This window comes from Piliocolobus tephrosceles, chromosome 10, assembly GCF_002776525.5.
Source record: "Piliocolobus tephrosceles isolate RC106 chromosome 10, ASM277652v3, whole genome shotgun sequence".
Classification (NCBI taxonomy): domain Eukaryota; kingdom Metazoa; phylum Chordata; class Mammalia; order Primates; family Cercopithecidae; genus Piliocolobus; species Piliocolobus tephrosceles.
Window position 1 is genome coordinate 75356501 of NC_045443.1, and position 22256 is coordinate 75378756.

The following is a 22256-nucleotide window of genomic DNA, read 5'->3' on the forward strand; positions in this document are numbered from 1 at the left end:
ATACAGTATCTCACATGACAAATTCAATAGTCTTCTCAGAGAAGCACAATTTTTTATAGTAATGTTTCTATGTAAATCAGTCCAGGTGGCTTTCTTTTACATGAACAGGCAGGATTGTTTGCAAAATGATAGAAACAATAAAGAGAGAGAAAACCCAAACTGATCTGCAACGGGAGTTTCCTCAGTAGTCATCCCGGAGGGAAGTTTTGCTTTGTCACAAGTGACTAGCCCTTAATTTTAAGAGTGAATCATCCCCTTTGAAACGAGAGATAAGTTGGGGAAAGAGCTGTTTAAAAATTACTTTACAACTATTTCCTTTAGAGCTATGACTTCTTAAACTGGAATGTGATCCAGAATAGCTTCCCTTTGAACCCAACATTTGTCTTCAGCATTTTATTGTCTCTCTTTTCCCTCACCCCATCTCACTTTTTCCTTCTCTCTGTTCAACAGATTTACACTGACTGGGCCAACCACTACCTAGCAAAATCGGGCCACAAGCGGCTGATCAAGGACTTGCAACAAGACATTGCAGATGGAGTACTCCTAGCAGAAATCATCCAGATTATTGGTAAGACCTTCCTTCTGAAAGAAAGCATAAAAGTCTCTGCTGCCATCCCTTTGGTAAAGCACAACTTAAGTTAAGCGCCTTACTGAACTGGTCCATGTGTCTCTGAGATGCATGTAGCTCTCCCCTGATTTAATTAAAATGTTTATGTGAGGATGTTTGAAAAAGGCAGTTTGGCCATACTTTTAAATAACTGGGACTGTATCTTTATATACATAAACTTGCTAACCTTTATTGAATCATTTGAATTGAACTGTCAGAAATGAATGCTTCATTAAACCATATGTCTCCCATGTGTGTATTTCGTTAGCTGGAGCAACTCATACACTCTTGAGATGCCTTGAAACTGTATCCTGATCCAACAGGGGCAATTGTGAAAGGCTTCATGTCAGCAGTCATTTGGCACAGGCTAAAGAATTAGCAGCAACTTCCTTCTCACTCATTTTTTTTTTTTTTTTTTTTGCCTGATTTGTGCATATAGAATTGGCGGCTGTTAACAAATGTGTCTTCTTGTGTACTGCTTGGAAGACAGAATATATGTAGCAGGAGCATTTTTGCTTGGTATTTTTTTCCTGTTTTCATGTGTGTGTTTCACTTCATTGCTTAAGCATGTCGTTCTTTTTTTCTCTCTTTTATTTTATCTCTTGGCTTTAGCAAATGAAAAAGTTGAAGATATCAATGGATGTCCTAGAAGTCAGTCTCAGATGGTAAGAATCATATTTATTCTCAATATATAATGCTGATCTTCACTTCCAGAATTAATTGCATTTGTAAATGGATATTATTTTTTTCTGCATGTCTTCCTGCTTAAGAAACCATTTGATCCCATTCTCTCATATGTATTTGTGTGGGTTCAGTTTAGGCACATCAATATCACTAAGTGACTCCTATATACCCATGACATATTTCCAGATGCCTTATTAGATCCTTGACTTTTTTTTTTGTTCTGCTGCTCTGCATAATTTAATTTAACACTGGTCTTAATGGTAGTAAATTTCATTTCTACTTTTAAGTGTATTATTTTTGTCTGAACAACTGGCTTAAAGAACAGGCCTTGCCATGTGCATTTTAAAGTATATAAATAGTATTTTCTTTGTTCATAACAAAGTCCAGTGTAAACACATGGACTCTTCAACACTTCTGGAAATAGTTCTCAAGGCATGTTGCTGTAAGTTTGGTGAGCAGTGACTGATTTTGAGATATGATTCATAGTCTCTTCCAGAAAGCTTTCAGCCTGGATATCTACCTCTTTCCCAGCTATCTCTTATCTTTATCAACTAATAAAAACATACAGTTTTATAATAAAGTCAAAGAGTAATAAACTGCAGAGATAAAAATCTATTTCTTAATTAAAAAGTCACAACTTAGTTTTGTAGGAAAACCTGAAATATAAAATGCCTTCACTAAAGTTATATCAAGCAGATACAATCAGGAATGACAGCCAAAATCCACAAGATGAAGCTTTCTCCAAAACTCTTCAGCATAGAATAGGCATTTTAAATGAATTGAATGAGTTCTTAGTTGTCAGAAACTTGGAAGAATAAAAAAAACTATCAACTTTTAAAATCTGCTGATCTGCTTTACTTAATGTCAGAAAACTGAAATCCAAAATCATGAACATAATTTATTTTTAAAAGTGATTAACTATCATGTCTATTTTTAAAATAATTGGCCAGCTGTGGTGGCTCACACCTGTATTTCCAGCACTTTGGGATGCCAAGGCAGGTGGATCATCTGAGGTCGGGAGTTCGAGACTAGCCTGACCAACATGGAGAAACCTCGTCTCTACTAAAATTACAAAATTAGCTGGGCATGGTGGCACATGCCTGTAATCCCAGCTACTCGGGAGACTGAGGCAGGAGAATCGCTTGAACCAGAGAGGCAGAGGTTGTGGTGAGCCGAGATCGCACCATTGCACTCTATGGGCAATAAGAGCAAAACTCTGTCTCAAAAAAATAAAATATAAAATAAAATAAAATAAAATAGAATAAAATAAAATAAAATAAAATAAATAAATAAATATATTCCCAGGACCTATTATAATGTCATGAACTCTGTGTATGTGGTTGTGAAAAAAATCACTGTAAAAGGAAGGATTTCTATACAATCCTTCAGTTTAAAGAAAACTTCCTGATCTAATTACTTTGGGCACAAAAATGACTATGTGGGAATTAATTACAGTTGTTTTCTGAGGTTTTACTGTGAACAAGTCAAATCAGAATACATTTAGACCTTGATACAGTAATAAGCTGTGTGATGTTGAGAAAAATATGTAACTTCTTTGAGCTTCAGCTTTCTCATCTGTAAAATGAACCTTAATTAGAATGTGACAATGAGATATGTATGTGAACATTCTTTATTAACAAAACTAAAATGCAATGCAGAATAGTATTGCTACAAACGTTGTAAAGGACACATGTATAAATTAACACCTGTTAAAAGATTTTTAAGGCTTTCAGTTAAAAAGCTCAACAGTCCCCTGAAATCATAATTATGTTTCTTGAACCCAACATGGTTGCTTTTGCTTTCATTATTTTTACCATGAGGAGGTGTTGAATAATATAAAACATTTTAAGTCTAGAAATTCTCACCTACTTGGCTATCATTCCAGTTTGATTGTGGGATTACAGAGAATTCAATAAACAGGCAAGCTTATACTCAGTGATGGAAAAAAATTGCAAAGCTCATAACAATGGTTAATACAGATGCTGTGTTTTTACCTATTTATCAGAAACAGCTGTTCCTGGAGATTCTACAAGTCTGTGAAAAGATTCTCTTGAGTTTCAGATTCTGTTATTACTTCTTATTCCTGTTAACTGCAAAATATCATGTTACAGATATTATGCAAGTTATGTTGATATTTCCACTTCTGATTAAAACAAAATAGAAAGACCAAACTCTGAGAAATGCAAATGCTATAAAAAAGGTAGTTTATCCAGCCAAAAAGCATTAGTTGGAATCATATTGAATATTGACTAAGAATGACTTAGATCCTCGTTTCTTTATGATGTGGTTGAATTTTGAATCTGAATTTGGCATGCCTTCAATATCTTGATTCAGAAAAAATGCATATGAAATAAATGTAACTTTTTTGATTGAATTATTTTTGCCTCTGTTCTTCAGAATTTGTGTAAGCAGTTTTAGTGAATACAAATTCCAGACTTTAACTGAGACAAGAATGAAAACGAAAGATAATTATGATAGCATGACTAGGCTTAAGAATTTCATGTATCTACTCCAAACAGGATGTTGCCTGTTCCTTGATTGCATAACACTGGCAGGTGCTACATTAGTAAGAGTGAGTGGTATACTTACTCATAGCACTACTTTGGCCACCTCTTTCTGTATACCTGGTCTTTTGTGGCCTTTGGTTGCTGTTGGAGGTTAATAACAAAAGATAAAGTAAAATTAGATCTACTACTATTTTTAATCACAAATTATTTTTATTTAAATGTTAAACTTGCTAACCTTTATTGAATCATTTTAAGCCTTTAAGAATAGAAGATCCCTTTTGTCGTATGAATCTACAGTGTATTGATAAATTTCCATAGTAGCCAGGTAATTCACATGTAATCAATATTTACTGAGCACTAAGGACAAGGTATAACCACATTTGAATGAACTACACTTGAGAACTGGAGGAGCAAATGTTTAGATAAATAACGGCAACAGTTACATAGGCAAGAACAAAAAGGACTGAGAGTGGAATAAGTTTGGTGCATTCCACAAACAGATTGAAGAGATCTGTGGATTAGGCACAAGGAGAGTTGTTTGAAGGGAACAAGGAAGCCTGATAGTGTGGGGCCAAAGTAAGGAGTTGCTATGGTATTCTAACTCAGTCACAGAGCCTTTGGAAGACTTTTAAAGCTGGGTTGTGGTATGATCTCATATAAATATTTTAAAAGATCACCCTAGATGCTTCATGGGGATTATAAAGTAAGTAAATGTTGGTGTCCAGTTGAATGTGGGTGATGGAGAGTACAGGGAGCTTAAAATGGCCCCAAATTTTTAGCTTGAATGGGTAAGTAATTACCATACACAAGATGATTATTTTAGAAGCAGAAAAAAATGTCTTTAAAAGGTGGAGGGGGGAAGGTGATGAATTCATATTTCAACATGTGGTACTTGATGTATCTATTAAAACTTCAATTTGGAGGTAACTTTAGGCTATTAGACATGTGTTTCTGAAGGTCAGAAAAGGGTATTGGTTAGAATATACTGAAAGAATAGGTAATAGTTGAAGCCATGGACAAGAATGGAATCTTACAGGAGGTCTGCATAAAGTCACAGGAGAAGAGACCTGAGGTTTTTCACTCTAGGAAATATAAATATTCATGTGATAGAGGTACAGGAGTCAGGAAAGGGAAAGAATGTTGAGAGAGTGAGACTATCATTGAGGAACAGAATCACAGATGTGGACTGCTAATCCTTAGGGAAGATGCTGTAGTTGAAGCTCTAATACTTGGACTACCCCAGCAAGTTAGGGTGAAGTAAGATGAGCAGAATGTGTAAGATGCTGTCAAATGTCATGCAGCTAAATAGCTGGTGTACTGGAATGAGGTATTTATTTTTGGTAATTGGATAGGCATTGATTACATATATGTGAACATCTTCTGTAGAGTGATAATGTGTTAAGAAGTAACTGATAAGTGCCTATATCCATTGAGTCATGAATAATTTTCCTAAGAGTGTCCTGTTAAGATACTGTTAGAGAAGAAAACATAAATAAATAGTTTGAGAAGGAGACAGAGTTGAGGGGAGGTTTTGCAAGGCAGGAAGTAAGCAGAGAAGGAGGAAGCAGTAGAGGGAGAGGAAAGGGTCCAGGGAAATGAAGTGACTATATGAAGTCCTAAAGGAAGTAGAAGACGAGGAAATTTTGGTCTGTGTGAAAAATTTGATATTGGAAAACAATGGGGATACATTTGCTTCTGTATCATGTCGTAAAAGGTTATGACGGGGTGAAGATACTGATACTTGAAAAAGTATGTATGTAACATATTTGTATAAACACAAATCTCTCCATAGTAGCTACCACTGAAAGGATTATGGCTGGGACAGGGAAGAAACACATAAGTACAGGCAGGTTATTTGAAGGACTTTAGTTCTGTGGGGTATAATGCACTCTATTATTCTGCTTTTACAACTTACATAAGTATTACATGTATTATTTTGTGTACATCAAATATAATAAATAATTTCAAAGTAGAAAAGAAAGTATGTTAAATAGAAACTAGAGGAATTTAAATTAATATAACAACTTCAGAATTTTAGATAATATGAATGTACTTTCTTTTCATGTGATTTTCTAATGGTTTAATGGTTACTTTATTTATTTATTATTATTATTATCTTTTGAGATGGAGTCTTGCTCTGTCACCTAAGCTGGAGTACAATGGTGTGATCTTGGCTTATTGCAACCTCCACCTCCTGAGTTCAAGCGATTCTCCTTGCCTCAGCCTCCCGAGTAACTGGGGTTACAGGCGCCCACCACCGCGCCTGGCTAATTTTTTTTTGTATTTTTAATAGCGACAGGGTTTCACCATGTTGGCCAGGCTGGTTTCGAACTCCTGACCTCAGGTGAGCCACCTGTCTCGGCCTCCCAAAGTACTGGGATTACAGGCTTGAGCCACCACACCTGGCCATGGTTACCTTATAATAAAGAAAAATTCACCACGTGTGTGTGTGTGTGTGCACGCGCAACTTAGGGAGAAAATTTAACTCTCTCTATATAATATGTGTAGGTGTGTATGGAGATATATATATACACACACACACACATATATATATATAATACATGATATATAATCCCTACAATAATTCTTTTGAATAGCATAGTCTAAAGAGCACATATTTAAAAAAATATGAATGTGTCCTTTTAGCAGTTTATTAGTATAATTACTGAGATATTGTGGTTCATATTTATCTTAAGTTTCAAAGTCATGGTTATTTTCCTTTGATGAGCTTGAGACTAAACTGGTCCGGGAAAACAGAACTTAGTTTGTTGGAGCTTACTCAACACTAAATTTAACCTCATCCAAAGATAAGTTACTAATGTGGATGGCACCTGTTGAGTAATTCCTAGGTGGGCGGTATCAAGATTCAAACTATATACTGCACGTCCCAACTTTGGTGAGCTTACATGAGGAAATAAATTAGTAAACTATAAATACCAGGAATGTCCCAAATGCCCAGCAAATTAAAAATAGCAAAAATATGCCCAACATTTACTTAGAATGCAGAGACACAAGTGCAAGTTTCTTAGACAAAAATGTTAGACATGTAGGGTAAAAGTTGTTTCAAAGACATTTTTAAAAACAATTTTAAATAGACCATTATATTTAAGGATCTTCACAAATGCACAGAAGAATGAGGACATCTGATTATGTGAAATAGTTGCAAACCAAGTATTAGACTATGTAAGACAGCTAAGGATCTGGCAAATGTAGTTCACAGCTTGTCCTTCCTCTTTCTTGGCTCTATTTTACCACAATAGCTCAATTGTTTTCCAGTCACAACCTTCAACCTAAGTTTTTAGTATAACATATATGTTGTTTACAATTTGCTGATATGAATATTTTTGGCTCCTTATTCCTTTTTAACTCTTAGTAACTGGAAAATTAGATTTAAGTCTTCCCTGCTTATCTGATTCTATGTCCCATAGGGTTATGGCTCCCAGAATCATTACTGTTACGGAATTCACATCTTTAATCCCATTTGGGATAGAGATTTCTTGATCCTATTTCAAATGTTTATATTTATCTGGAAAGTGAAACTATTCTGAATAGTAAAAAAAAGCCCATGCTTTTATCAGTAGCTTGTCCTTTAAAGTTTTATTTTTTTCAGCTACTGCTTGTAATCACTTTTCTTTTAAAGGATTTTTTTTTTTTTTTTTTAGGTAAGATAAGAAGATGAGGAGGTTCTTAACCAAATAGGGAGAAGATAAAATACTGGAATGCTCTTAAAGGTTTAATAAAATCTTATATATGGCACACTGCAAAATTGTAGCACTATGACTCAGAGGAGTGGAATATTGCTAAGTTAGTCCAGTCACATAATCCCTTGACTTTGAAAATATTCATCTTCTGGAATGGCTAGAAAAAGATAGCTTAATGAAGACAAATGCTTTACTACAAATAGAACTCTGATCCATAAAGAAATACTAAATGAAAATCTTTACTTTGTATTTTTCTTAACGATTTTATTATTTTTATACAGATTCAAACTTTGCAAAAATAAGTATAACCTACTAGTATTAGGGAACTTATATTTCAGTTATTAGAATATCACCTAAATGATTTTTAAATCTGCTTGTCTCTAGAGGTTGCTCCACACACTAGTGAAGTTCAAATGAAGTGATTGACATAACATAGAGGCATTAAGAGGCAGTGTGTTTTGTTAAAAGGACAAAGGTCACTGGAATTCTAATTTTGTATATGTGACCCAGGAAAAGGCATTCAGTAAACGCTCAGGGCCTCTGTTCATTTCTGCAATGAGGAAACTGGACAGATAAACTCTAAAGTCAATTGGAACTCTGATTTGCTACCTTGATTTAAAAAAAAAATGCCAAAGAGGATGATTTCTCTTCGGTGTTAGTAAGTCTAATTTACAAAGAAAAACAGCAACATGAAATCATTTTGTTGCGGGAATTCTTTGGTCTGCCATTTAGAAATTAAATAGAAGTTAAAAATACAAGAACACCTGGTTGCATTAACTTTATATTATAGAATAAATAGCTTAAATGTTGTTCTCATTGTTGTCAATATTTATACTTGTTTGTGTAATTAATATGATAAATAGAAATTGGAATAAAGTAACTTGGTTTGAATTACAGATTTTTTCTTTGTTTTTGAAGAGAAGATATAATTTTTAAGGACATTAAAAAATATATATGCATATATAACCATTGCAAAATGTAGTTGATGTTTCTGCTATATCTTTGAATATTGACCACTTTAATAAATAATTGGCATATTCTTTATACTGATTTTTTTGTACTTAAAATTCTACAAATTGTTTTTTATTGGCGGCCCAGTATTACTGTAAACACAAAATACAATCATGGTATTTGAAGACATATTTCATAAGAATCCTTTTATAATTTTAACTTTTTACATTTAATAGTTGGTATTTTTAAGGAACTTATTGCTCCATTTTTCTCAATTGCCACCCCCCACTGCCAAACTTAATAAAATTGTCACTTACGATAATCAGTGGAAAAATATTTTATAGTAGGACAATTTTAACAATCTTAGTTTAGGAAGCAAAATATTAAGATATGCAGCCATTTTCAATATTAATTGTAATACTTCTATCTGAAAAATAATCTGTGATAGTTTATATATTTACAATTATTTAAATAATAAGAAAAAAGAGTAAATAGGGAAAATCTTTTTCACGTAACCTCAGTGCAATTGTATGCAAAATTTGTCTTTGATCAGATAAGTATTTTGAAATTTAGTAGATGTGCCAAAGCTAGTTGCTTCATGAAATTATATTTAAATTATTTTAATATGATTTCAGTTAAACTGAATTGTGGGGATAGACACAGAAAAAATATTGACATTCCTTGTTACACTTTGAAAAATCATATTTCCCACCTGATTTGTATTAGCTATATTTCAAACATAACAAGAAATACTGGGAAATCATTACATAGAAACATACAACTTCAGAGAAAGATCTGATAGTTCAACGATGTTATTATCACTTATTTTTTGAACATCAGTGGTATATACCTAGTGCTGTGCTAGATGTTTTGCCTATACTTTTCATTTAGCCGTCACAGCAAACCTATAATACAACTGTGTCTCATTGAGGCAATCTGTGTCCTTTATTTAGTAAGTGGAAGAATTACGGTTTGGACTCTATTTAGTCTATTTAGTCTAGGCCAGATTGTCTTTAGACTTGCTAACAAATAAATTTAACAAAATAAGGTCTGGAATTTGGGTCTTTGCATCTTCAGCTCTTTCTTTTTTTCCTTCTCCTCCTCCTCCACTTCCTCCTCCTCTTTATTTTTTTAAAAAACTACTTTTTTAGAGCAAATTTAAGTTCACAGCAAAATTAAGAGAAAAGTACAGATTTTCCATCTACCGCTTTCCCTCACACATGCATAGCCCCCCCATATCATCATCACCCAACAGAGTAGTGTATTTATTATAATTAATAAACATATATTGAAACATCAGTATCTCCCAGAATCCATGATTCACATTAAAGTTTACTTTTGGTATTGTACATTAGACAAATGTATAGTGACATATGTCTACCATTATAGTGTCATACAGAGTAGTTTTACTGCCCTACATATCCTCTGTGCTCCAACCCCTGGGAGCCAGTGATTGTTTTACTGTCGCTATGGTTTTGTCTATTCTATAGAGACTGTTACATTATTGGAGTCATGCAGCATGTAGTCTTTTCAGGTTGGCTTCTTTCACTTAGTAATGTGAATTTCAGGTTCCTTCATGTCTTTCCATGACTTGATAACTCGTTTCTTTTAAGTGCTGAATAGTATTCCATTGTCTGAATGTACCACAGTTTATCCATTCTGCTACTGAAGAACATCTTAGTTGATTCCAAGTTTTGGCAATTGTGAAGAAAACTGCTATACATTTCCATGGGTAGAATCTTGTGTGAACTTAAGTTTTCGACTCCTTTGGGTAAATACTAATAAGTGTGACTGATGGATCATATGACATTTGTTTAGTTTTGTAAGAAATCACCAAACTGTCTTCCAAAGTGTTTTATTTTGCGTTCCCACCAGAAATGAGTGAGAATTCCTGCTGCTCCACATCCTCACTAGCATTTGGTGTTGTCAGTGTTCTGGATTTTGGCCATCCAAATAGATTTGTAATAGCATCTCATTGTAACTTTAATTTGAATTCCCCTGATGACATATGTTGTGGAAATATGCATCTTTTCATATGCTTATACGTCTTCACTCTATCTGTTTTGGTGAGGTGTCTGTTAAGGTCTTTGACCCCAGTTTTAAAAACCAGGTTGGGTTGTTTGTTTTCTTGTTGAGTTTTAAGAGTTCTTTGTAAACTTCGGGTGATGATTGTGTCTTCTGTAAATATTTCTGCTAATCTGTGGTTTGTCTTCTCATTCTTTTGACACTGTGCTTTACAAGGCAGAAGTTTTTAATTTTTATGAAGTCCAACTTATCAATTATTTATTTTACACATCATGTCTTTAGTGTTGTGTCTATTTTTATTTATATATTTGTTGCATGTAGATGTCCAGCTCGTCTAGCACTCTGTTGAAAAGGTGATCTTTGCTTCATTGTATTGCCTTTGTTTCTTCATCGGATATCAATTGACTATGTTAATCTGGGTCTACTTCTGGGCTCTCTATTCTGTTCCACTCATTATTTTCCCATTTTTTCACCAACCCCACACTGTCTTGATTACTCTCTTGATTACATGACTTACTTCATGTAGGTCATAAAGTTGTGTTGTGTCAGTCCTCCAATTTTGTACTTCTTCAATGTTCTGTTGGCAGTTTAGGTCTTTTGACTCTTCATATAAAGTTTAAAATTAGTTTGTTGATATCCACAAAATAACTTCCTGGATTTTGATTGAGATTGCTCTTTCTAAAAAAAAATTATTTGGCTCCCCTCCTTCTCCTTCCCCTATGCCCAAACTTGCAATATAAATAAGAATTATTCTTCAATATTACACTTGTTTCTTCTATCTATGGCAGGGATATAAACTCTCAGGAAACTGGGAGAGGGAGTGGTCTTGTAAGACAAATAATGATTTATAAATTTTATGGTAAAATTGTGAATTTGGCAAATAATAAGTTGTTTTATGTAACTTTAGCTCTTTATATACATGCATATTTTAGGTTTAGAAGAGTTTAATAACTTTACAATAAAACAATAAATTCCCTTGTTTGGTTTTGTTTTCTGGAACAAACTTAAAAGCAGAAATTTATTAAAAAACAAAAGAATATACCTTCAGGTCAGTGAATACTGATGTAATTTTTAATAAGTTATGTTTATAACACTATTGCCAATTATAGTTTATAATGAAGATTTAATATCACCTATAACTGATATAAAATGTTAAATGATGTTCATAATTCTCCAATTATCAAGTAAGTTAAATAAGAATAGTAGGGTTTTGAACAAAAGATTTTATCTGATTATATCCTCAGGAACTTTCCATATCTATGTCTATACAGCTTGTCACACACACACACAATTCTGTTCTAGTATACATGAGTTTATAGAGCTTAGCTCCATGTTAGGAAGAGTACCTATACATATAAATAATTGAATATACCCTTCTCCATTTCTAGTGTGGATATATGTGTGTGTATACACACACACCCACACATACCTAGTATGGAGCCAAGCTATTTACAAGCATCTTTAATCCTCACATGATATGTTGATGTGGGAACTTGAATTCTTTTCATGCCCACTTCACAGATGAGGAAACTGAAGCTTTGAGAGAATAAAAACTTCTCAGTTTCTTACACTGTGAAAACTGTAATACCACGATGCAAATCTAGTTTTATTTAACTGCAAAATTTTTAATTACACTATAGGACCTAATTAATAAATGTACTCCTTGTATCTAATCACGGATCAACTAAGCAAACAAACAAACAGAAACCAAAAAGCAAAACCCAATTAATATCCCCTATTCCTCTCCCTATTCTGCAACACAAACACATTTGAGATGGGAAAGGAAAGCCTGGAAGGCATTGCTTTGCAATGACACAGGGGTAACTAAACTGCACCCCTCATCATCTCTGTCCCTAGCACTAAGACTTAACAAATCACATTTCCAGAGGACAAGGCCTGGAATTGTGCATGCTCACAATGATCCCTGCTCACCTTTGGGCTTGCCAAAGTTTTGATTTCTACTGCTTTACTGAGTAGATCCTTGTACTAGTTTCCTGTGGCTTCTGTAACAAATTACCACCAATTTGGTGACTTAAAACAATAGAAATTTAACTTCTTACAGTACTGGAGGGCAGAAATCCGTATCACTGGACTGGAATCAAGGTGTCAACAGTACTGTATGTTTTCCAGAGGCTATAGGGGATAGCCATTCCTTTCCTTTTCTAGCTTATGGTGGATGCCAGCATTCTTTTGCTTGAGGCCACATCAACCATTCTGTATGTTAATCTACCAACATATAAAATGCATTGGATATTTGAGAATATACAAGTAGTTCAACTTGTGAACTTATGAATGTGTGGAACAAGTGGATTTTTGCATACCCATTTCTGTCTTTACCTTTACACTACACAGTGTTCATTCTTACATTCAACCAAATATTTATTGATCCCCTACTTTCTTTGTACCTGGCACTATTTCCTAGCCATCTTCCAACTGTGTAGTAAGTCTGAGTCAGAGGCTGGGAATTGCTTAGTGAGAATGTTTAAATTATAGTGGTAGTAAGCATAATGAGGCAGAAGAGCAAGCTCATTGCAGAAAGACAGGTTTAAGTTTTAGTTCTGGCTCTGCTTCTCATTAATTGTGTAAGCTTATATAAGCTACGCTACCTTTCTGAGTCTCTAGTGAATAAGAAAAATAATACCAACTTTACTAAAACGTACAGTGAAGATGAAAAGGGTTTTGTATATGGAGTAAAGAGCATACTTGCTTACGACTCTGTATGAACTTCCTTCCTGTACTTGGTTGTTGAGTGGTTGAGGAGAACATAGAGAAGCTCCAAATCATTTTCCCTGCTTCCATTCTTTACGTGCATGATAGGATTTTTAAAACTGCAACTTGCTCACACAGTACCTTATGAGTTAGTCTGTTACAACTGAATTTAAAAATGAAATATACTAAGATAAGATTTTTTTAAAATTAGAGAATATTTCAGATATGAGTAAAAATTGATTTGTGAAATGTTTATTACTATCTATTAATAAATCTATGTATGTACTGTGTGGTCATTTAAATGGATGTATTCATTGCAATACCGATCATTTCCCTTTTTTGATTAAAGCACACGTTTAGATCTCTGATCTTTAAGATCAAGCCTGACCCTTAGCAAGGCGTGGAGGATGTTCCTCATTGAGCCCCTACTTGTTTGTGTGGCCTTGTCTCCCGCCACTGTCTTTCTCCAGATTTCAGGATTCGTGCACTGGAGTCCCTTCTGCCTAATGCATTCTATCCATGTTTTTCAAACTGATTTGAAGGCTGCTAACCTTTTGAGCAGTTTCACAATAGTACATAATGGGAAGTTGTGGAGAAAGATTTAAATGAGAGTCAATTCAATATTCCTGGCTATTCTGATCTTGTAAAAGATCCCTCAACCTATGCTGTTTCTCAACCGTGACCAGTTCACATATAGCTCCTTCCTGCGTTCACCTCGTACCACGTCCTCTCCTTCAGCAAACCCTTCCTAACCTCTCAAGGACTAACTCAGGCTTCCCTTAAAGCAGCAAAATGTGGGGGTTAGGAACATGGGCTTGGAGTGACCTTGGATATATCAATTCATTTCTCTGATCAACACTTATCATTGTATATTGGTATAGTAATGACAACTTCAAAATAATATATCTTTGCTACTATGTTAGGTAGGTCTTAGTTACTAATAACTTTCTCTTTTCCTAGTCTTTTTGGCCTCTGATCAGAAATAGACCTTCTGACCAGCCACAGTGACTCACGCCTCTAATTCCAGCACTTTGAGAGGCCGAGAATGGTGGATCACTTGAGGTCAGGAATCCAAGACCAGCCTGGTCAATAGGGTGAAACCACATCTCTACTAAAAATATAAAAATTAACTGGGCATGGTGGTGCACACCTGTAGTCCTAGTTACCAAGGAGGCTGAGGCAGGAGGATCGTTTGAGCCCAGGGGGTGGAGGCTGTAGTGGGCTGAGACTGTGCTACTGCACGCCAGCCTGGGCAATGGGAGTAAAACCCTGTCTCAAAAAAAAAAAAAAAAAAAAAAAAAAAAAAGAAATAGACCCTTCTGCATTCTTTTCTAGGAGTCTATGTCTCTGTGATAATAGTATTTATTGCATTAAATTGGAATTACCTCCCTTCCCTATAAAACTATGTATTTTTTAGGGCTTGGAAGTGTCTCAACGAACCAATAATTTTTAAATGAATGAAGGAAAACAAACATCCTGCAAATTTTAACCAAAGCAAAAATATTACTGTATTTTACTTTAACTCTCCAGAAAAAAAATTATCTCTAGTTAAAATCTTAGGATAAATTCTATGTAATTACTTGCATTCAATGCTAGGATTGGCATTTGCTCAAACTAAACCATCTTATCTATATTTTTATTGAAATTTTATTTAATTTATGTAATGACACTAGTATTACATGTTTAATGTGAAAAATGAGAAGTATAGTTCACAAAAATAGCACAAGTCACAAAAGAATCTACCTTCCCGAAATATCCAAAGTTAGGATTGGTTTATGGTTTTCCAGACATTCTCTATGTATGATTGGCAACAGCAATATCTAGCACTTTAGCCATGTTCTAACTTGGATGAATTTCTTATGGAGAGAGAAATAAATCTTTGAGGCATTATACCTGCTATATGGTTTATGATTATTTAGCTTTTTACATTGTAGCAGAGTTTGAGTCCAATGGGAAACTCAATGTTTTAAATCCCAGGTCAAAGTCAACTCTATAAGCATAATTGCAGAAGTTAAGGACTGGAACGATCAATTTTCAAGCATCCTTGTGAACAGTTTTCCTCATAGTTGCTCTTGTTGGTATGCCCTGTTCCTCCTTCTGATGCTTGTCTAACCTTATATAAAATCCAGCTTAGCTTTTTATTTATTTATTTTTTTGAGACAGAGTCTCACTCTGTCACTCAGGCTGGAGTACAGTTGCATGATCTCGGCTCACTGCAACCTGCTCCTCCCGGGTTCAAGCCAAATCTCCTACCTCAGCCTCCATTGTAGCTGGGATTACAGACACATGGCACCATACCTAGCTGATTCTTGTATGTTTAGTAGAGACGGGGTTTCACCATGTTGGCCAGGCTGGTCTCAAACTCCTGACCTCAGGTTATCCACCCACCTCGGCCTGGGATTACAGGCTTGAGCCACCACACCCAGCCCCAACTTAGCTTTTAAGTCTAAATGACACTTCTCTGAAGCTTTCTCCATATCTGTAGTGGAAATTGATAACTCCATTCTCCTCGCTGCTCTACAGAGTCGTTTATAATTCTCTTTGAAATTTATCATGTTATGCCTTGCGTTATGACAGTTTATGAATCTTTTCTGTCTCCTCAGCTATTTCACAAGCTCACAAAGGCAAAGATCTTATCATGCATTTTTATATCCCTTCACCATTGAGCAGAGCTCTTTGACCATAATAAAAGTTGATAGTTGCTGAATGAATTAATCACTCGGTGTTAAGTGTTGTGCCATGGTTTAGATTTAATCACAATCTATAAGGAGGTTATTAATCATATCTTGATATTTAGTACCAAACTGTAATGTTCATTAACTATCCATAAGTAAGTGTAAAAATATGTGAATATACAAGATATTACTTTGTTAATATTGTGATAGATGCTTCTAATTACATGTCCTGAAACAGGTTATATTTGCAGTAAAAAATGCTAAAAGGCTGGCTGTAATAAAACACATAGCTTAAAATATATGAGTTCAATGAAGAGCTGTGCTAATTAAAAGTACTACATTTTTAGAATAGTTTATTCATCACTGAAATTAATAAATATCAGGATTTTTTCTTTGAGACAGAGTCTCACTCTGTCCCCTTGGCTGGAGTGCAGTGGGGTGATCTCGTCTCACTGCAACCTCTGTCTTGCGGGTTCAAGTGATTCTCATGCCTTAGCCTCCTCGGAGTAGCTAAGATTACAGATGACTGCCACCATGCCCCGCTAATTTTTGTATTTTTAGTAGAGATGGACATTGCCATGTTGGCCAGGTTGGTTTCAAACTCCTTACCTCAGGTTGTCTGCCTGCCTTGGCCTCCCCAAATGCTGGGATTACAGGCGTAAGCCACCACGCCCTGTCAATATCAGTATTTCTAATACACACTCTATGGTTTATATGTCGAGAACACATGTTAACTCTCAGGTTTAAAATAATAATTGTAGTTAAAAATATACTTGTGTCTTGAGTTTTCATATGTGAAGATGATGAAACTCTTCCTTTTCTCATTTGAAACCCAATTTGTAATTTAGCAATCAGACATGCTCATATTTAGCAAGTATGTAAGGGTCAGTATAAACATACAACTATGAAAATAGACAATCAGAAAAATTCTGCCTTGAAAAATTTCTGTCCCATTTTTTTATGTGAGTAGTTGAAATAATTCAGTGCTCTTCAGAATAAGTGAAAATCGTGGCCGTGTTTTGAAATTGATCTCTGTAGCACAGAGCACATTTTCAGGCATAAACTAAGTTTAATAAATGTGTGATGAATGAATAAATAAATGGTTTGCTTGACAGAACATGAAAAACCGGTAGTGTTACAGGATGCTAATATTAATTATATATGTAGAAACTACTCAATTCTAAAAATATGGACCAATTTCTATTACATTTGTTTAGTTTCTGTAATAAAGAAAATAACAGTCTATTTGAATAATTACTCTAACAAAACTGTTTTTCTTTAGGGCATTATGATAAGATTAACTATTTTGATGAAATCCCAAAACCTCAAGGCTCAATGTATCTGTGCATTTGGATACTTCTGAAAATAATGACTGGCTCTAGCTCTCAGAAACTTTTCGTTTTATTTTCATTACACAGCCAACATTTTAGTTATCAAGCCATGCTTAAATTTAACATGAAAAAGGGAGGGAAAGTAGGTGTTCCATGCCAATAAAAGATAAACCACAAGTAGAAAAAAAGGGCCCAAGGAATTGTGCTTGACATTAAATTGTGCCTAACATAATAATTAGGCAAGTAAACGTCCTGAGAGTGACTGTCCGTAAGCTGCAGGTGTGTGACTATTACCTGAGCCAAATGATAAACGTGTTGTCCGTTGAAATAATAATGAATTTCTTTGTATTACTGCTATAAAGGAATATGTTTTAATATCACAGGAATAACACATGAATTATATAGTATTATGGTCCAAATAAGAAAATTATAATGTATTAATCTAGTGTGAGCAGTGCAATTCCTGCAACCACATGGTAGTAAACTGAAATTATCTGCAGTTACTTTCTTTGAAGAACATATTTGGAAGTTGTAATTTACAAGTTTTACTACAAATTGGAATCACCTGGGGATTTGTAATATATACTATATATACTGAAAAACTGGCTCCTATCTGCTGACATTCTGATTAAACTTATGAGGGTGTAAATTGGGCATCTATGGTTTTAAAAGATCCTCAGTTAATTCTTAAGTGTAGTAGAGTTTCAGAAATACTAGATTAAAAATTTGAGAAGTGAGTTTACTGGGATACGGATAATTCTTAGGAAACTCTGTGTAATACCAAAAGTGAAAGAGGCTATGATGTAAAATGGCATCATTTATACCATTATAGCACCGTTACCCTCCATTCATATTAAAAACTTTTATAATAACAGTAGGTATTTTTTGTTGTTTTGAGTTATTGAATCCCTACTATGTACATTGTATTGTGCTAAGTGTTTTACATGTAAAATTTAAATGACTCTTGTAAGTAATTATGCATATTATCTGCTTTTAATTTTTATTTCTTAAATTGAAAAAAAAGCAGCTAAAATGATTATTATGGGCCCTACCATCATGGAAATTTTTGAAATCATTTATTTCTATTAATCCCAAAATATAATGGTAACAAGTTTTCCCCACATATCATTTCAATTTTTATGAACTATTGATTTTTCTAAATGTGAATTGAAGGCACAAAACTTGACTAACCCCTTGGCATTTCCATTTCTCACTCATTTGCCTGTTATGATCAAGTTTTGGTTTTCTACTCTCATCAACATCTTTTCTACTCCAGAGTAGTATTTTCCTCCCTGACCCGACAAAAAAAAAAAAAAAAGACCAAAAACTTAATTTTGGACATATAGCAGGCCAAATGCTATTACAGCTTATAACTGATGCTATGTCTAAATTTATTAATTCATTCAGATAGTCAACAATAATGCATTAAGCATTGATTGTGCCTGGCCATGGTGTGAGGTTCTGGGGGTAGGAGGGTAAATGTGAGAAGAGAGATGTCAGCTCCCACCAGCAGAGATGAGTTCAAGTATTTCAGAGGAGAGGCTTAGGATGTCATACAAGTAAGTCAGCTCATCAGGGTCAATGTTCAGGAGACATAATGAAGTTGACTACTAATATTATTTCCAATTAGGGTTTAATTATTTCTCTTTTTTTATTTGATTGCTTCAAGCATGAAAACACTATATTATCCTTGCTGTAGTTCATTTATTTCCTCAGAAATTATTTGTAGATCACCTACGTCATACATTTAGACTGGGGAGAGAGCAGTAGATAAAATTTAAAAGAATCAATAGAGAGTATACATTCTGGCTAGTCATATATATAGGTACACACATATAAATAAATATATATACATATATAACACATTAAATATATATCATGATGTATACTTTAATATATATGTAATACATATCATGATATATACTTTAATAACATACAACATATATTACCTGTAATATATATGTAATGTATGTAATATACTATACTTTAATAATGCATATTACATATCATCAATAAATACATGGTTATATTATTACATATATAGTTATATACAATCAAAGTATATGTTATATGTCGCACACACACCATACATATATGTGTCATGCATGTAATATGTGCACATGTATGATATATACACATGTAATATATGTGTAATACATATATGTAATAAAATGCATATATGTATATGTGTAATATGCACAAATCTATATATTGTACATATACATATATGTAATGTATTAATATTGATATTTAATATAAATACATATTTAATATACATATGTTTATTGCATGTATACATGCATATACATGTCTGACACACGTAATATATTAAATCCATAATATATACTTTAATAATATATAACTATATCCGTATGTTTATATTACCTATATAGGACATATGTAATATATTAAATATGTAATATATACTTTAATAACATATATTACTATGTATGTAATAGTATATTATTAAAGTATATGCTATATATTACATATCTGTATGATATATGCAACATACACATATGTATATATTACACATATACATGTAATATATTAAATGTACTAATATTTAATATAAATATATTATATATTTAATATACATATGTTCAATATATTGTGTGTATACATAATATATATCTTATATATGTAATATATGTATATATGATATATGTCTATATTACATGTATAAGACATGTATGTAATATGTTAACTATAATATATACTTTCATAACTTATATTACTATATGTAATGTATATCATTAAAGTGTATATTATATATTACATGTCTGTAATGTATATCTTTATATTACTATATATGTAATATATTACATGTTTTGTAATATATTATTAAATTATATATAATATATTGCTTACATGTAATGTAATATATGTTATATAAGTAATGTATATTACATATATGTTATATGTATGATTTAAATAGACTGGGGAGAGCATATAGACAGAATAAAAAACCATCATGAAACTTATATTCTAGCTGGTCCTCTATGTATACATTACACATACAAACACACACACGTAATATGTAACATATCCTTTAATATTTAATTTGTGTATAATGTTATAAGATATACTTTAATGTTTAATTTAGATATTTGAGCATTTACTATTTGATAAGCACTATTATAAGCACCTTTCATTAATTAATTTACTTAATTCTAAATCTAATAGTCAACTCTTAGCTCTTGTCTTACATGACTTGTTAGCAGCTTTTGATAGAGCTCATCTTTCCCTTGTCCTTAAAATACTTTCTTCAGGTGGTTTTCTGTACCCCATCCTCTCCTGATTTTCCTCATACTTCCTGGTGGCTTTGTTCACTCTTCTCTGTTGGTTCCTCCTCTTCTTTCCAATGATAATCTTCTAAGGCTCAACGTTTGTTCCTCTTCTTTTATGTCTATACACTTTTGTTGATAATCACCCTCAAGACTTCATTCACATCACCAAAAAATTTGATTTTAGATCTTCACTCCAACCTCTCAGTTGAACTCCAGATTGTGTGTCCTACTGCCTACTAACCATCTCCTTTTGAATGTTTGATGGACCAGTCAACATGTCAAAAAAGAAACCTCCTACTTCCATTCATGATCTTTTCCATCTCAGTGGATAGAGACTTCATCCTTCTTGTGATTAAAGCCCAAAACCTTGGAGTTATTCTTGACTCTTCTCTTTCTCTCAAATGCCGTATCTTCACATAAATTTATCTCAGAAAACATCCAGAATCTGACCATTTCTCATGACCTTCACTGTCCCTTCACTACCCTTGTTGCTACCCTTGAATATGCCCCCTACTGCATACCACCTGCTACAAATCCCACCAGAAAAGAGTCAATGTAGGCATGGCAATGCCCTGTTCTTCTTAGGGCAGTGTTTTCAATATAGTGGATTACCCTCCCTGAGTGGACCCTGAAATCTGTCTAGTAGATTTTAAGCAACATCTAAATAGACTAAACAGAAGACAGTACAGTGCACTAGGAAGCATCACAGTAATCTGTATTTAGTAAGGTAAAGTATTATTCTATGAAACTTTGACTCCATTATAATTATGTGTAAGCATATTGGGTTGTGCTAGTCAAGTTATTTCTTGTTTTGGGTTACAGTCAATATTCTAGAAAATATTAAGGTACATAAAGTTATTCTAATTAAAATTTCACCCAAATTTTTGGTGTTACAATATGATTTGAATTTTGATCGTTTGTTTGATATCCGATTCAAACAATAATGAAGGAAAATAAAACAGATTACAATTACTTGGCTCAATTTGGTGGTAAAATAACTTTTATTTATTTGTAAGTTACCAAAAAGTTTTAGAGGTTTTAGTTTATAGAAAAATTGACATTTAATATGGAAAAAAGCAATTAAAATGGTGTTTGTACTAGGTCTATTTATAATAACTGAGAGATGTTTAAGGGAAATCTATATTAAAAACAGGAATGATAAAATCTTTAGAATTTCTTGAAATAAAATTATTAACCGGAGAATATTATTTTATCATTAAAAAATTCACTCAAATTATCTTAACGTATGACTGTGGTGAGAAAGTGACCATATAAATGACATTTAACAAGTTAAAACCACTTCTTTTTACTATAAAACATACAGCCTAGTATGTACTAACAAATGTGATTGAATTTATAGAAGGACTAGAATTAAGTGGGGAAAAGGTATTATTTTCTTGAAAGTCATGTTTATTATGCTGATACACTGTGAGAAAATAAATTTTGGTAAATTGTTAATTTTAACAATAAATGTTGAATAAATAAATGAGCTTTAATGAACTAGCCTTTAATAGTCATATTGGAAACTGTATTCAAGTACTTATTCTGTCGCTATTACCTAGCTACTCAGGCAATAATGGGGAACATAGCTATCATAAATTGCTGGTCCTCATAATGAATGACTATGAGAGAATAGTAAAAATGATTGAATGCTCCTGATAAATAGATTTGAAAATAGAAAAGAATGTATTATCGATCATTTGTTGCTTTTGTTCTTCTTCTCCCTCCCTCCTTCCTTCCTTCCTTCCTTCCTTCCTTCCTTCCTTCCTTCCTTCC

At 33.4% G+C, this 22256-nt stretch overlaps 1 protein-coding gene across 2 annotated transcripts in view; it reads left to right on the forward strand.

The window, feature by feature from the left end:
- The window catches only part of NAV3 (neuron navigator 3), a 374287-nt gene that overhangs the window by 102701 nt on the left and 249330 nt on the right, over positions 1 to 22256 (forward strand). For both annotated transcript variants that reach the window (XM_023194757.3, XM_023195381.3), the window contains exons 2-3: positions 451 to 568; positions 1220 to 1272. In XM_023194757.3, the coding sequence (XP_023050525.2) occupies positions 451 to 568; positions 1220 to 1272 (171 nt within the window). The remainder of the gene's footprint in view (positions 1 to 450; positions 569 to 1219; positions 1273 to 22256) is intronic.